The sequence below is a fragment of the Otolemur garnettii genome, unplaced genomic scaffold, assembly GCF_000181295.1.
Source record: "Otolemur garnettii isolate 467f Iridium unplaced genomic scaffold, OtoGar3 scaffold00182, whole genome shotgun sequence".
In the NCBI taxonomy this organism is placed as follows: domain Eukaryota; kingdom Metazoa; phylum Chordata; class Mammalia; order Primates; family Galagidae; genus Otolemur; species Otolemur garnettii.
Window position 1 is genome coordinate 2,334,114 of NW_003852577.1, and position 16,957 is coordinate 2,351,070.

The 16,957-nt window shown below is 47.7% G+C and overlaps 1 protein-coding gene across 11 annotated transcripts in view; it reads right to left on the reverse strand.

Moving 5' to 3' along the window:
* The window catches only part of MPRIP (myosin phosphatase Rho interacting protein), a 167,978-nt gene that overhangs the window by 86,712 nt on the left and 64,309 nt on the right, over window positions 1-16,957 (reverse strand). For 8 of the 11 annotated variants that reach the window (XM_023507425.1, XM_003800721.3, XM_012811981.2 and 5 more), the window contains exons 2-3: window positions 12,980-13,057; window positions 10,977-11,042 (exon numbers count right to left, since the gene is read on the reverse strand). In XM_023507425.1, the coding sequence (XP_023363193.1) occupies window positions 10,977-11,042; window positions 12,980-13,057 (144 nt within the window). Of the gene's footprint in view, window positions 1-4,790; window positions 4,879-6,559; window positions 6,633-6,721; window positions 6,807-9,013; window positions 9,259-10,976; window positions 11,043-12,979; window positions 13,058-16,957 lie in introns of those variants that run through there. The other 3 variants (XM_012811974.2, XM_012811978.2, XM_012811977.2) reach the window with 3 other exon arrangements.

The following is a 16,957-nucleotide window of genomic DNA, read 5'->3' on the forward strand; positions in this document are numbered from 1 at the left end:
GGATGGACTTGTATAATATAGGCAAATGGAAACCAGAAAACAGCAGGGGTTGCAATTTAGTAGCCGATACAATTGGCTTTAAACCAACAAAGATAAAGAAAGATAAGGAAGGTCACTACATATTGGTCAAGGGAAACACCAAACATGAAGAGATTTCGATAATTAACATTTATGCACCCTACCAGAATGCTCAATTCATAAAGCAGACCCTAAAATGGATATGAACCACTCGATATCTTCCTGCACTATAATAATTAAAGATTTTAACACCCCTTTGACAGTTTTGGATAGATTCTCCAAAAAGAAGCTAAACAAAGAATTATTAGACTTAAACCTGCCCCTAGAACAAATGGACTTTATAGATGTCTACAGAACATTTCACCCTAATAAAACTGAATATACATTCTTCTCATCAGCCCACAGGTCAGCCTCCGAAATAGACCATATCCTAGGACACAAGTCTAACTTCAGCAAATTCAAAAGTATAGAAATTATTCCTTGTATCTTCTTGGACCACCATGGAATAAAAGCTGAACTAAACAGCGATGGGAATCCTCATACTCAAACAAAGTCATGGAAGCTAAATAATCTTAGGCTGAATGATAGCTGGGTCAAAGATGAGATTTAAGAAGAAATCACCAAATTTTTGGAACTAAATGAAAATGAAGACACAAATTATCAAAATCTGTGGGATACTGCAAAGGCAGTCCTAAAAGGGAAATTTATAGTTTTGGAAACCTTCATCAAGAAAACAGAAAGAGAAGAGGCCAACAACATAATGGATCAGCTCAGGCAAGTGGAAAAGAAAGAACATTCTAACCCCAAACCCAGCAGAAGAAAAGAAATAACCAGAATTAGGGCAGAATTAAATGAAATTGAAAACAAAAGGATCATTCAGAAGATCAACAAAACAAAACGTTGGTTTTTTGAAAAAAATCAACAAAACTGATAAACCTTTGGCCAACCTAACCAGAAATAGAAAAGTAAAATCTCTAATATCATCTATCAGAAATGATAAAGGAGAAGTAAGAACAGACACTTCAGAAATTCAAAAAATCCTCAATGATTACTACAAAAATCTCTATTCCCAGAAATATGAAAATCTGAAGGAAATGGACCAATACGTGGATGCATCACCTTCCTAGACTCAACTAGAAAGAATTAGAAATCTTAAATAGACCTATATCAACCACTGAAATAGCATCATCAATCCAAAATCTCCCTTAAAAAAAAGTCCAGGACCAGATGCCTTCACTTCTGAATACTATCAAACATTTCAAGAGTAATTAGTACCTATATTATACAATATTTTCCAAAGCATAGAAAAAAGAAGGAATACTTCCCAATGCATTTTATGAGGCAAATATCACCCTGATACTGAAACCAGGAAAGGATCCAACAAAGAAAGAAAATTATAGACCAATATCATTAATAAATATCAATGCAAACATATTCAACAAGATCTTAGCAAACAGGATTTAACAACACATCAAAAAAATTATATACCATGATCAAGTTGATTTTATTCCAGAGTTACAGGGCTGATTCAACATATACAAATCTATAAATATAATACACCACATCAATAAAAGAAAAAACAAAGACCATATGATTCTCTCAATTGATGCAGAAAAACCCTTTGATAATATCCAGCAGCCTTTCATGATCAGAATTCTTAAGAAAATAAGCATAGAAGGGACATTTCTTAAACTGACAGAGACCATTTATAGCAAACCCACAGCCAATATCATATGGAATAGTGTAAAATTGAAAACATTTCCACTCAGATCAGAAACGAGGCAAGGATGCCCATTTTCTTTACTGCTATTTAACATACTAATGAAAGTCTTAGCCATTGCAATCAGGCAAGAGAAGGTGATCAAGGGTATCCAAATAGGGTCAGAGGAGATCAAACTCTCACTTTTTGCTGATGACATGATCCTATAATTGGAAAATCCCAGGGACTCAACTTCAAAACTCTTAGAAGTGATCAAGGAATACCGCAGCGTCCCTGGATACAAAATCAATACTTATAAGTCAGTAGCTTTTATATACACCAATGATAGTCAAGCTGAAAAAACAATCAAGGACTCTATTCCTTTTACAATAGTGCCAAAGACGATGAAATATCTGGGAATTTACCTAACAAAGGACGTGAAAGATCTCTATAAGTAGAACTATGAAACTCTGAGAAAAGAAATAGCTGAAGATATTAACAAATGGAAAAGCATACCATGTTTGTGGCTGGGAAGAATCAACATTGTTAAAATGTTCATACTACCCACAGCAATCTACAGATTTAATGCAATCCCTATTAAAGCACCATTGTCATACTTCAAAGAACTTGAAATCATAGTACTTCGTTTTATGGAATCAAGAAAAACCTCAAATAGCAAATACATTATTCAGAAATAAGAACAAATCAGGAGGTATCACATTACCAGACTTCAGGCTATACTATAAATCTATAGTGATCAAAACAGCGTGGTACTGACACAAAAACAGAGCAGTGGATTTATGGAACAGAATACAGAACCAAGAGATGAACCCAGCTACTTATTTCATTTGATCTTCGACAAGCCTATCAAAAATATTCAGTGGGGGAAAGACTCCCTATTTAACAAATGGGGCTGGGTGAACTGGCTGGAGATCTGCAGAAGACTGAAACTGGACCCCCATCTTTCACTATTAACAAAAATTGATTCTCACTGGATAAAAGATTTAAACTTAAGACATGAAACTATAAAAATACTAGAAGAATGTGCAGGGAAAACACTTTAAAAAACCAGTCTGGGAAAGTATTTTATAAGGAGGACCCCCTGGGCAATTGAAGCAACACCAAAAATACATTACTGGGATCTGATCAAACTAAAAAGCTTTTGCACAGCCAAGAGCACAGTAAGTAAAGCAAACAGACAACCTTCAGAATGGAAGAATATTTTTGCAGGTTATGCTTCCAACACAGGTTGGATAACTATTATCTACAGAGAACTCAAACTAATCAATAAGAAAAGAATAAATAACCCTATTTTTATGTGGGCAAGAGACTTGAACAGAAACTTCTCTGATGAAGACGGGCGCATGGCCTACAAACACATGAAAATATGCTCATCATCCTTAATTGTCAGAGAAATGCAAATCAAAACCACTTTGAGATATCATCTAACTCCAGTAAAATTAGCCCACATCACAAAATCCCCAAACTACAGATGTTGGTGTGGATGCAGAGAGAAGGGAACACTTCTACACTGCTGGTGGGAGTGCAAGCTAAATACGATCTTTTTGGAAAGAAGTCTGGAGGATACTCAAGGAATTAAAAGTAGACCTATCATTTGATCCTGCAATTCCTCTACTATGTATATATCCAGATGATCAAAAACTATTTTACAACAAAGACATTTGCACCAGAATGTTTACTGCAGCCCAATTCATAATAGCCAAGACATGGAAACAGCTCAAGTGCCCATCGACCCATGAATGGATTAACAAATTATGGTGTATATACCCCATGGAATACTATGCAGCCATAAAAAAGACAGAGACTTCACATCTTTTATGTTCTCCTGGATGGAGCTGGAACATATTCTTCTTAGTTAAAGTATCCCAAGAATGGAAAAAACAGTATCCAATGTACTCGATACTACTATGAAAACAATATATAACCACCTACACAATCATACAAATGGCAAAACACAACTATAGTCCATAAAGTAGAAGGGAAGAGGAGAGAGGGGATGAGGAGAGGGGACATGAGAGAAGGGAAGGTATTCGGGGAGACTTCACCTAATGTGCATAATGCAATGGTACATTTCAAAACTATTAAGAAATGAGTATAACTGTGATGGATGTGTTACTTGGTTCAATGTAAACATTTCACATTGTATCTCAAAGCAATACCCTGAACCCCATAAATTCATCAATGTACAAAGTTATGATTTAATAAAAAATAATTATTTTTTTAAAGTATTCAAGCAGAAGTCCAGTTTCATGAGAAATCTTCTGATTTGCAAATGTCTACAGCTAAAATATTATACACACACATAAAATAAAATAAAATAAAAACAGTCTACATAAAAAGAGGTACCTTTCCTGAGTGGGCACATGATCTGGGCCTCTAGTTCCTGAGTGATTCTGCCTCAGGAGCCTGATCCAGTCAGGGCCTATTCTTTACTGTGGGGGGGGGGGGATGAGGGAGTTGCCAGAAATATTCCAAAATTTTTATTAAAGTAGCACCTTATTGCACCCAGTTAAAAACTTGTATTAAGGCTGTTAAACTTGTATTATGTGTGCAGAGTCCTACTTTGGGGGGGGGGGCTAAAGTTTCAGAGTCCCACTAAAAGACAGAACCTCTCAGCTAAGCACAGTGGCTCATGCCTATAATCCCAGCACTTTGGGAGGCCAAGGCAGGAAGATGACTTGCACCTAGGAGTTTGAGATTAGCCTGAGCAACACAGTGAGACCCCATCCCTATAAAAAGTAAAAAGCATTAGCCAGGTAACCTGTAGTCCCAGCTGCTTGGGAGGCTGAGGCAGGAGGATCCCTTGCACCCAGGAGTTGGGCTGAACTCTAGCCTGGGCAATAGAAAAAGATCCTTTCTCTGTTTAAAAAAAAACACTAAACTAAAAAGATAAAGGTCTCCCAACAAAAAGTCCAAGTTTAAAGTTATTTTTTAAAATAAGCAGCTGAGCAAAGGACGAGAGAGGAAATCTGGCTTCCTAAGGCCTAATGGCCTCGAAGGTCCCTACAGACAGCAGCAACGGAGAGGGCCTGGCTCAGGGGCTGGGGAGCACCTAGTCACTGACCCCACTGTGACACACCAGCCCTTGGCTCCATGGCCAGACAAAGCAGGACCTTCTTCCTCCTCATGGAGCAGGAGACCTGCGGAGGACACAAAGGGGTTTAGAATAATCTAAAGACTGATCCACAAGACATCTTCCCCAGTTCCCTGTCTTGCTCCTCCCTTTCCTTTAAACATGAATGATCTCCAGGCCAGAAGAAGCTACTCTGCCCCTTGGATAGTTCTGTAACTACGTAATTGTTCTAATTTCTACAATCTCTCTGAATTTATATTCATAAACCCATCTTCTAGAAAAGGAGGCAGACCCCACAGCACCCCAGGCCAGAAGCTAGCTTCATTCTGTGGGCATCCAACACACAGGCACTACTGTGGCTAAGCCAATGTATGGCCACAGCCAACCCCAAGGGTGTAGGAAGGACGAGAGAGCCCTATCTGGACCCTACCAGCCCTATTCCCTCCCACACATGGGACACAGTAAGTGACAGAAACACATGGTAAGAGAATGACACCATTCCTCTCCTAGAAACCTGCCCTGCTACACCCCCTGGGCCCTCCACTAGGTGATGGCACAGCCTCTATGGACCTTGGTCTTCTCATCTGTGAAATGGCACAATATCTACCAGGCAACATCCTCATGAGGACCAGGCCAGAGAATGTGCATGAAAGCAATGCAGAGCCTGGGGCTGGGTGAGCCGCTCCTCCCAAACCTTCCAGCGTGCAAGAGGCCAGCACATGCCACCTCTCTCCTGCCAGGAGACTCTCACTGCGTCAAGGGTCTGTACAGTCACAGTTCTGTAGGGGTTCATCCTCATGCAGCCTTGTGAACCCCACCAGGTAAAAGCATCTCCATAGGAAGGATGTCCTATGGTAGCACCTCTCCCCACTGCAGCTTCCAAAGCATTGGATATGGGGACGCCCCAGCCCAGCACAGGGAGAACAGACTGCTCCTTTTGCCTGCTCAGGAAGCTTCCTGAGAAAGCTCCAGGCTGGAGGACACAAGGCCAGGGTGCAAGCCAACAGCTATATGCTAGTACTCTCCAAGAATCACTGGTTCCCAGCCTCACCCTCAGAGATTCAGACACAGGGCAATGTCTGCAAAACAATGGCTCACAGAGCATTGGGCTGGGGGCTTGGCTTCAGGGGAGGGAGAAAACCTTGGGCAACAGTTCCTCAAGTCAGTAAGGCCAGTGGCAATGCCCCTCCTCCTGTGACCCCCCTCCCCCGGGGAGCCTCAGCATAGCACCACCAACAAGAGGAGTCCGTCAAGAATGAGAGGGGTAAGGTCCTGAGAGCAAGGAGACCCCAAACTCTCTCCTATAAGAAGCCAGAGCCCTCCACCCTCTCTGAGTGCTTGAGAGCCCTCTGAAGACCCAACTAAGCCTTATACTTTACACATGCACACAAGGGCACCCCACATTCATTTCTCTGGCTGGGCCTTCACATCCTATGGGACTGACAAACTCACAAGCTGTCCCCACAAGAGCCACAGACCCGAGAGCTAGAAGAGTTTTCCCTGTTAAGTGTAGGGTCAGCATGTCTCAGAGCAACAGCCCTGCCAGTCAGATGAGGGATGAGGCCCTGACACAGCCAACGGCATGGCCCAGCCTCTGGACATGGTGCCCAGACACGATGTGGCCAACCTCAGTGACAGTAAGTACCTCTAGTAGACTGAGGGCCACGAGGGCCGGGGTGGGGAGAACAGGGAGGTTGCATTTGATGGGCACAGAGTCCTGGAGATGAGGTGATGACAGCTGCACTTACATGAATGTACTGAATGAACTCTACACTGAGGGCAGCTTGGGTGCTAAGTGGAGTCCTTTGCTGCAATTAACAACAAGAACATATTAGATCATCCCTCAGCCTTAGAGGGCAGACCCCCATGGGATGTTCCCCAGCTCAGAGAGCTCCTGGCTTCCTTCTAACCTGCTGCTGCTCTGCCAACAAAGCTTCCAGTGACATCTGGACTCTGATGGCACCAGCACCTTAGCTTTGCATCAGTCCCCAAAAGCTCAAAAAAAAAAAAAAAAAAAAGTGGCAGAGTTTTGAAAAATCATAGGCAGCTTTGTACAGAACAAACAAAGGCAGCAGAGAAAGGCTTCCAGACCCTCTCCTTTACCCACCCTTGGATCTGGGGCCCAGTCAGACTTCTCAGGCTTCCACTTATCTCTGAGGCTGCCCTGAGCCCACCTCACCTCAGCCTGCATTTGGGAAATTTCTTTTCCTTTTTTGGGAAAGTTGCCTCTCCTCAAAGTTGCCACCCACCAGTTACGGAATATGTAGATGTATCAAAAAAGACATTTCCCAAAAAAGGAAAAGAGATTCCCAAAGTTGTTTCCATCCTAGAGCTGCCCAGAGTGGCAACAGTCAACCCCTGGAGCTACACGAGGCCCACTGCCCTAGCCCCAGCAGAAGGGTTTCTCCAAGCAGCCATCACCAGACCAAGGGGCTGCTCCCCAACCCCTCCTGCACACTCCTCCCTCCTGACACCCACCCTCTTCTCTAGCCTCAACCCCACAGGGCCGAGACAGCCCTCTCTGTTCCTCAGAGCTCTCAGGAGGGTCCCCTTTCTGCTGAGTAACTGCTGAGCGTCCCCACATCCCCAAAGCCACTCCCAGGAACACCCCTCATCCTACCTTCTCTCCCTCCCCACCTTCCTTCCATCCCCCCAAGCTAGGAGCAAAACTCCTGTAGCAAGGTTCACAAAGCTGGTCAGTCATTACCAAATGCTCCTGGGTCCAGACCATGCAGAGGAGAGAGACGGAGAACTATCAATGGCCCAACAGTGAGAGAAAAAAGTCACAAGCTAGTGTGTAAGATAACATTTAAGCAAATGAAAACAAAAAATATAGTATAAAAGTCAGATACATTTCAAAACAGACTGTCACTAAGTGTGGAGGGTACAGACCAGCCATAAAATGCCCCAGTTTATTACAGGTGAAGTTTTGCTGGGGAGACCCACAGGATGTCAGAGACACACATGTATATTCCCCAAGCCCTGTGGCCACCTGGCATGTCCCACAAAGACCCCTTCAGATCCAGGACACGTATACTTCACCCCATTCCACAGCTGGTGCCAGATTTCTCAATCCTGGCTATCTGACCAGTGAGTCCTTTGTGTAAAGAACAGAGGTATATACCAAATCAAATCTGTATTTTAATTTTTTAAATAAATAAAAATATGAATAAACCACTGATTAAGTCACTCAGGGCTTCTCAGCCTTGGCTCTGTTGACACTTTGACACCTTCCTTGCTGTAGGGGCTGTTCTCTGCATCGGGGGACACTCAGCAGCATCTCTACCCCAGCTATGACAATAAAGGATGTCTCCAAGGGTCAGGCATGGTGGCTCAGGTCTGTAATCCCAGCACTCTGAGAGGCCACAAGAGAACTGCTTACGCCCAAGAGTTTGAGCTTGCTGTGAGCTATAACGTCACCGCACTCTACTGAGGGCAACAAAGTGGAACTCTTGTCTCAAAAAAAAAAAAAAGAAAGAAAGAAAGAAAAGATGACTTCAGACATTGCTGTGAGGCCTAGGAACCATGACACCCCAGGCTGAGGACAACCACTCTCTTCTAAGCACTCACAGGAAAGCCCTAACAGGGTGGTAGCTCAGCCCACACCTGCGCCTGCCTAGAAAGATCGTCTCCTGCTCTGGGTCTCAGGCTCTGCGGCTGACAGCGGTGGAGGTCTCAGCTGTGGGAAGGCTAACAACCATTGACTCGCAGCTGGGCTCCAGGCTATTTGCTTGTCCTGGGACACAGCCATGAAGAACAAACCCCAAGGTCCACCCCCCAGGGGGACCATGGGACATGGCACCTCCAGCCGCACCTGCCCCCACCTGGCTTCCATCACGGTCACCACCTCCTTGCAACTTTCTCCATGTGACCTTCCTGACACAAAGCACCCTCAGGGACACTTTAGGAATTTCTGCAGGATGGCTACTACCCCATTCATGGACACAGTGCCGCTTCACTCCCAGAGAGCAGCACATGTAGGGCCTGCTCTAGACAGAGTGGCACCAGCTGGTCAGCAGAGCGGTCTCTGCAGCTTCAGGGTCATCTGCCACAAAGCAGTGCCAGGTCAAACACCATCAGCTTTGGCCATGCTCTGTGCCCCCTTTCAGTCCAAGTTTGTCCTAGGGTTTCTTTTCTGTCCCACATCCCTGGCTCGGTCCCATCCCTGCCCAGCATCACATGAGATGTCACCCAACCAATACCTGGGCTCCTGGGAGACCAAAATGCACCGTGAAGCGTCAGCATGCAGGCCTACACCTCATTGCTTGGGAGCTGCTCTCAGGGCCCAGCATGTGCTCCGCATTCACACCAGCATGAGGCAGCCCCAGGAGCTCAGCCTGTGCTACTGAGCCAAAGAAAATAATGGATTTTGCTGGACTTCAGATAGACCTAAAGAAAGATTTCTCGGCTCGGCACCTGTGGCTCAAGCGGCTAAGGCGCCAGCCACATACACCTAAGGTGGCAGGTTCCAATCCAGCCCAGGCCTGCCAAACAACAATAATGGCTGCAACCAAAAAATAGCCAGGCGCTGTAGCAGGCGCCTGTGGTCCCAGCTACTTGGGAGGCTGAGGCAGGAGACTCGCTTGAACCCAGGAGTTAGAGGTTGCTGTGAGCAATGAAGCCACAGCACTCTATCCAGGGGGACAGCTTGAGGCTCTGTTTCAAAAAAAAAAAGAAAGAAAGATTTCTGGACAGGAATACCACTCATCCAGAGAGCTCTGCTTTTCTGGTGGTTCATGGTCCCAGTCTGGCCCGAATGTAACCCAGTGACCTCTTAGGTTGCTTTGATACTGCTAAGTCAGCACATAACTTATGGACAAGTCAGTCAACCACAGGGCTGGGGAGAGGCAGGTACACCCCAGAGGAGCCCCGCCTCCACTCCAGGGCCACTGCCAGATGGCCCAGGCAGAACACAGGGCAGCATGGTGTCCCTACTCTGGGAAGATAAGTCTGAGTGTGCAGCTCCCTCCTCCCACCTCTGGCACACGTGAGGCCCATCAGCACTCGCCTACCATGGCTCCAAAGCAGACATCCTATAGCAAACCTTCTGTGGCCCATTCACTATGTACATATACATTCCTCAGAAAGAATGAGAAGGAAGAACATTATTTTTAAGAAGGAACCAATGAGGGCATAGTCAATAGGGAACAAGGTATCATACCTATTAACTCCTCCCAGAAACAAAAGTATAGAAAGTAGCACATCAGCTATAATGACCACCCCACAATCCCAGGGCCCCAACGGTCTGGAAGGTCCAGATGTCTGCCTCAACCCTGTGGCAAAGAAAGAGACTCTGGGAAGGACATGCGCAGTCAGCCCACCTCACATGATTGTGACTAGACTGTCCAGGACAGCATCGATTTTAAAATACCATCTACATGTATGCTCACAAACACACCTAACCTCAGGGAACAGGAGAAAGGCAGCCAGGTCTCCCACCTTCAGTCCTTCACCAAGCTCGGAATGCAGTCCTATTTCAGGTGATAGTCAGGAGGGGCTAAGCTCCTTTAGAGGAAACGTCAGGAGAGAAAAATGGGTGGACAAAGAAAAGCCAGAAATTCTACCTGGTTGGTTTTGGATTTGGCCTCTGGGACAACAGCAGCAAACACTCGTCCAGCCCAGGAGCGGGTGGAGAGCAGGTGGTGGTAGAGCAGGCAGAGCCTGTGTGCCTGGGCCTCAGTGACCAGATGAGCACAGGCCCCACTGTCAGACGGTCTGTGAGGTCAGCTAAAAGCCAGAGCCAAGATCAAATGGAAACAGCAAGACCAGTTACAGCCAGGAGACTAGGGGCAGCCCAGGCCCACAGCACGTGAGCACAGGGTGCTCTCACCCACCTGCCCCACCCACACCTGCACCCAAGATGCTACAACTCCTTCCCCTTACCAGGAGTACTCTAACCAAGTCTAAACTCCTTTGAGCCTTCAACAGAGGTGACTTCCCCTCACTATTTCCTCTCCCCACAACCACTGCAGAGGATGCTTCAAACCAAAGGTCTGGGTTTTAGGGCCGCCTCTGCCAGCTATCACAGTTCTTCAAAGCATTCCAGATTTAAGAGCAGAAGCCCCAGAGAAGCACACAGCTTCTGCATTCGCATGCATCACATGGGCAACATGCAGCGAAGGGCGCTGCTGGAGGGTGTAGACAAGGCACAGGGAGGATACTCACCATCTCATCCAGGGCGTAGCGCAGGAGGCCATGCTCGTAAAGGATGAAGAACCGTCGCTGCCATTTCTGGAACAAAGCAAAGGGAGATGGTAAGGTGGATCCAGCCCCAGAACTCAGCATGCTGAGCCATGCCCCCCACCAACCCCGGTCTAACAGGCCTGACCTAAGGAATATTAGCTTCATGGATTCATTTCTGGAGCAGACAGCAGAAGAGAGAACCAAGGCCTGAGAATTCATTAGCCAGGACTGGGCTTGGAGAAAGGCCCAAATCATATGAGTGACTTGTGTCTCCACATGAGTTACTGAGATTTAACAAGCAGACTGTAAAATATGGAAGTTCTGCAGAAGCAAAGGTACTATGTGTCTACCTTTCTGTGTCCCCATGGCACCCAGCACAGAGGGCAGGCCTGGCATGTGTCAGGACTTTATTTGATGAACTAACTCACGCACCAGGAAATCAGCAATGCTGAGGCACTGACTCACCACTCCTGAGAAAATCTGGGAAACTGCTACACAAGGGGATGTCCTGATGCCCCCTGGGAGAGAGGAGTCAAAGACAGCCAGGCTCTGGCCTCATGAAGGTGAGAGGAGCTGAGCAAAACAGTCTCAGAGCAGCAAAGAGCATCGCCCTGCTTCTCTACTCCCTGCCTAGAGGCCAGGCCACAGGGGCTACTACAGTCAGATACCACCAGAAGGAGAGGAGGGCAAGGGCACACACCTTCCTTTCTGTGAGAGAAGGGCCTGGTCTCCAACACAAGGCTGTTGGCCCATGTCACACCGACACACACAGTGCCTGAACTCAGAAGGCCACCACAAAAGCTGTGACCAACTTTCAACATTTCAGAAGGCCCAACAATGTTCAGATTTTTACTGGCAATGAGGCCACAATAACTAACTTATAAAATCACATCTCTCCTTGGGCTAGAATTATATCATTGACAATAACTTTCCCATCAGAACCTGAAAATGGCAATTCTGCACAATCTTTAACATGAAGCAGGAGAGTGAACTCCTTGCTGGGAACTGCAGTCCAGCTGGACCAGTCAGTCCCAAGTCCTTGCCTCTACCCAGGGTGACAGACAGGGACTCTAGCAGCCTTTGCAAAGAGGGCTGGCTCCATGTTGGGTGCCTGGGGGCAGGGAGGCACTCAGACACTGCCAAGGCTATTTCCAGGAGTGTTTCCAAGGCTCCTCGTTGTCTTTGAAATCAAACCCCATTCCAGAATGAATCCCAAAGACCAGAAATACAATGCAAGATCTGTGGTGCCAGAACTTGAGGCCCTGAGGCCCTATCCAGATTATAAAATTCATGGTGCGGAGGGGTAGGCAAGAGAGACTCAGAAAAAGGGGAAGGAGAGCACCCAGGGATGAGAGGACAGGAAAGGGGGCCCAAAGCTGAGTATCCCAGGGTATAAGCAGCAGTACCCACAAGAGGGCCTGGGAGGAAGGATAGTGTTTATTAACTAGAGTTAAACCCAAAGGGGCTTCCTGGCAGAGGAACAAACTTCAAGACAGTATGATGCTGAACTGACCTCTCTGGCAATGTGAAGTTTACGGAGAGGTCAGGGGTCCCCAGGCTATAGTTCACCAGAGCTCCCTGAGCCTACAGCTAGGGTGGGTGGCAGGTGTAAGGGGCAGGGCTGGGCACTGAAGGGACCAGGGGTCGGCTTAGTGTAACACCAACACTTGCTGAATTGCTCTTTTGCTTCTTCCATTGTCTTTTTTCAAAAATCAAGCTGACCCACCGAATAGGCAACAGCCACGTGAGAGCATCTCATTTTGAAGGAAGGACGCACGACTCTGTGCAGGGTGGACATAAAGTTCGTGTGCAAGTCCCCCCTGTATATTAAGACTTTTTCCGCGGGACCTACAACTTGCCAACCTGGGGGACCCTCTGAACCTGCCAGCCCAGAAACCTCAGTTCAACTCCCAGTGTCTACCCCATTCCACCAACACACCCTCTGATGGCCCCTCCCACCCAAGAATTCACTGTGATGCTCTTACGCGAGATCGATGTACTGGATTGTCAAAGTCAGTCCCATCTGGAGCCAGGAGCAGCCAGCCACCATAAATGGGCTTTGCCTAAAGGAGAAAAAAAGAGGGCAGGTGATCAGCAGCCTGGGACCGCAGAGAGGACAGGCCATATTATGGGCCAGTACTCCCTATAGACAGTGTCACCTCTGCTCTGCAGAGTGGTCCCTGCTCCCACCTGCTGAGAGTTGTAGCCTGACTGGGCATCCAGCTGCCAGGACTCTGCAGCACATGGTGTGCAGAGGGCACCTCAGGTACCAGCAGAAGTCTGAGGACCAGTAGAGTACAGGAGCCCCTAACATATATGCTGCACCCTAGGGTTCCTGAACAAGCCACCAACATCAGGAAAAACGGCATTTTATTCAACAAATATGTGCTTGTCCGCATGTCTCATACACCAGGAATGTCACAGGAATGACAGAGTCTGAAGCTCCAGAAGATAGGAGAGAGTGCTCCATGATCAAAGCCGGCTCTGGGCAGAGAACCACCAGCTGACATCAAGAAACCCTCCGAGCTTCAACTCTCCCCTTTGAAAAGTGCTCACATGAGGATTGATGAGATAATGCAAAGCCCAGCACAGGGACACAAAGCAGGGCACACTGGAGGCATCAGGCTGGCAGGTCCTAAGACGGTTAGATGGAGGTTACCCTCCTCCACTTAAGACCCAGAGACCCCACTCCCGGTCTACACACCAAAGAAAGCAAATGTGGGGATCCCAGTAACAACCTGCACATGAATGTTCACAGCAGTATTGTTCATGATTATCAAAAGGTAGCTGCATTAATTAATGTACACAGCTATGATTTAATAAAAAAAAAAAAAGAAAGAAAGAAAGAAAGAAAGAAAGAAAAGGTGGTAGCAGCTGAAAAGAGTTCTCAGCAGATGCGCAATGAGCATTATGGTCCAGCCACAGGATGAAGCGTCATTCAGCCATAAAGAGCAAGCCCTGATCCTTGCTCCCCCACACAGATGAGCCTCAGAACATGATGTTAACTGACAGAAGGCAGACACAGAAGCTCACATACACCAGAACTCCACTTACATAAAGCACTTACATAAAGTATCCAAAGTAGGCAGATCCACAGAAAGCACAGGGGTGGTTGCCAAGGTCTGAGGGGAGGGAATGGGGAGTGACAGGGAGTAGGTACAAGGTTTCTTTTTAAGGTGGTGAAAATGTTCTAGAATCAGATAGGGGAGAAGGTTGCATAACATCGTGAACATGTGAAAAACCACCAAACTGTACACTTCAAAAAGCTGAATGTTATGATTTGAGAGTTAAATCTCAATTTTAAACTGCATGGGAACAGAACAACACTGGGCACAGTGTCGGGCCTCTAAGTTCCAACAGACATTAGGCACTGTCACATTTTTTACTATGCACAGTCCCCCACTCCCGAAACCTTAGGTAGGAGCTGAACATGGTGGCAAGGTTGAGACCGACACTCTGGCTCCATCTCCCTTATAGTAACAAGACAGCAGAAAAGGACCAGCCTGACCAATTCATCCACTGCCCTTGGGAAGGCTGCTGCTTCATACAGACTAGCCTCTGGGTTTGCTTTTTATTGAACACTCTCTGGGAGCCCTGCCACACCAACTCACCCGGTACCTGTGGGCTCTGTGGCTCAGAGAGGGCAGGTCACTTGCCAGAGGCCACAGAGCCTCCAGGCTACACCAAGAACCCTCTCTTTCCTTGGCTTCTTTCTGCAGGGTTCTCAAGACCCCTGGGAAGCAGTGGCTTTCCTTGTGAACAGAGTGAGTGACAGAGGTTACGTGTCCAGGGTAGGGACTGGCTGCAGGAAGGATGAGACTCATTTTGATCAAATGGGAGTGGGCACTGGCCACAGGTTAGAGGAACATGGCGCAGGAGGGTGAAGGGTACATGGAATGAAATCCTCTCTGGGAGGACAGAAGAGAGGCAGCAGAGGTCTGCTTTCTCCAGGAACACAGCTGCACCTTGCTATCCTATGGCAGGTAAGCTCGGACTCTCCCCACACCATGCCAGAGCACGCCCTAAGTGAACCCCGTGCGGGCCTACATACAGCACAGGGAAAATGTATCTGGACCCACAACTCCCCAGTCAGCTTCTCGCCAGCCACAGGACTGCGCCTGTGAAGTCAGAGGCTGGCCCACAAGGCCATCTCTGCCTCCAGCTTGACACAGCACCACTGTTCTAATCTTTGGCTGAAGGGCTTCATGTATCTGGCCTTTTCCAAAAGGGCCAGCCTGGCACATGTGCCCTCAGGACTCCTGGGCCAGGGCCTCAACTCAGCCCTCAGCACACACCTGTTCAGATATATGTGCACAGCCCTGCATCTTTGTGCCAGGAAGCCTGTGGCAGCCCCTGTACTGGGCTGTGACTCTCTGACACTCATCAGCCCAGACAGCACCAGTTCTGGTAAGCAGGCCAGGCCGACGGGGACAAGAAACAAGGGCCCTGGGAAGAGGAACAGGCCAGGAGCAGGAGATGCTCTGAAGCAGAGGATCCCTCACCCCCAGGCAAAGGCACAGCTGAAGCATGGCACCAAGGTAGGACCTCTGTGCCATGATCCGGACCATTTCACATGCCCAGAGAGCCAAGTAGGACCAGCCCCCCACCAGCTGCATCACCACCTCCCTTCTGGCCTCTTCGGTCCCCCTACCTGGCCCGATCTGTCACCCTCAGGTCTCTATTGAGACAGTCCTTCCTCAAAGGGGCTATCCTAACCCAATTTGATCAGTCTATAGTGACTGACCTCTGTCATTATATTAATGACATACAGAACTAATCTATACCTATCATTCAATTATGTAATTACAATGCCAGGACAAATTCCCCCAACTCGAAGGCAGGGATGCAGGTGGCCCCACCCTAGCTGCATCCTCCCTCCCAAAGTGGGTCTGTAGACAGAGGGGGGACAAATGCTCAGCAGGTGAGCCTGAATGCATGGGCCCTGAGCTTCCTTCTCATTGGAAAGCCTAGGTCCTGCCCTCACCCCCGGGGGATGCGGGGGAAGGCCTCCCAAGAGGAACTGCTGCTTCTCCCACTATGTCTCGGAATATCTCAAAGTGCCATGTCCACCCCACCCTGCCCCATGCCCTGCCACAACAGACCATCATGGCTGGAGGTCCAAGAGCACCCACACACAAGAGGCCTCATCGCACTGCTCACCTGCTCCTTGGGACAATGCCTCTAATAGGCCCTAAAAACCCTATAATGATTTCCTGGCACTCAGATGTTACAGCAGATAGCAGGTTCTGAGGGGTGAGTTTCTGGATGCCTGGCTGAGAGTTCTGAGGATGGGGCCTGAGTCCTGTTTCAAGCTCTGCACAAGAGGAACTCACCCTGGGCAGGTAGTCCCAAAGGAAGCGCACGGTTCCAGACTTCATAGCAAAGCTGCCCCTGGAGACCTCCCAGCTACCCCGAGCCTTCCCTCGCAATCACATACACCAGAGGCTGCACTTTTGGACATCTCTGGAGAGAGGCTGCTGCAGGTCTGAGTATACTCCTCAACCCAAAGCTGTTCCAGAGGGACAGATGTAATTTCTTTGCTTTTTGGAAGAGGGAGCAGATGTAATTTCTCCCTATGTCTTCTGCTCTATACAACTTAAAACCCTGACCATCAACATAAAGGTGGAGAGGAGGCAGGTAGGCTGGAGCCTCAGGGCCTGACAAGAACACTGTAGAGACTCCCTCAGCTTTCTCCATCTCATCATCCAGACCAGACACTGGGAGAAGCTGTCAACTTGGAAACACCAGGCTCGGCACCTGTAGCTCAGCCGCTAGGGCACCAGTCACATACACCAGAGCTGGCGGGTTCGAACCCAGCACGGTCCTACCAAACAACAATGACAATTACAAGAAAAAAAATAGCCAGGCATTCTGGCAGGCGTCTGTAGTCTTAGCTACTTGGGAGGCTGAGGCAAGAGAATCGCTTAAGCCCAAGAGTTTGAGGTTGCTGTGAGCTGTGACAC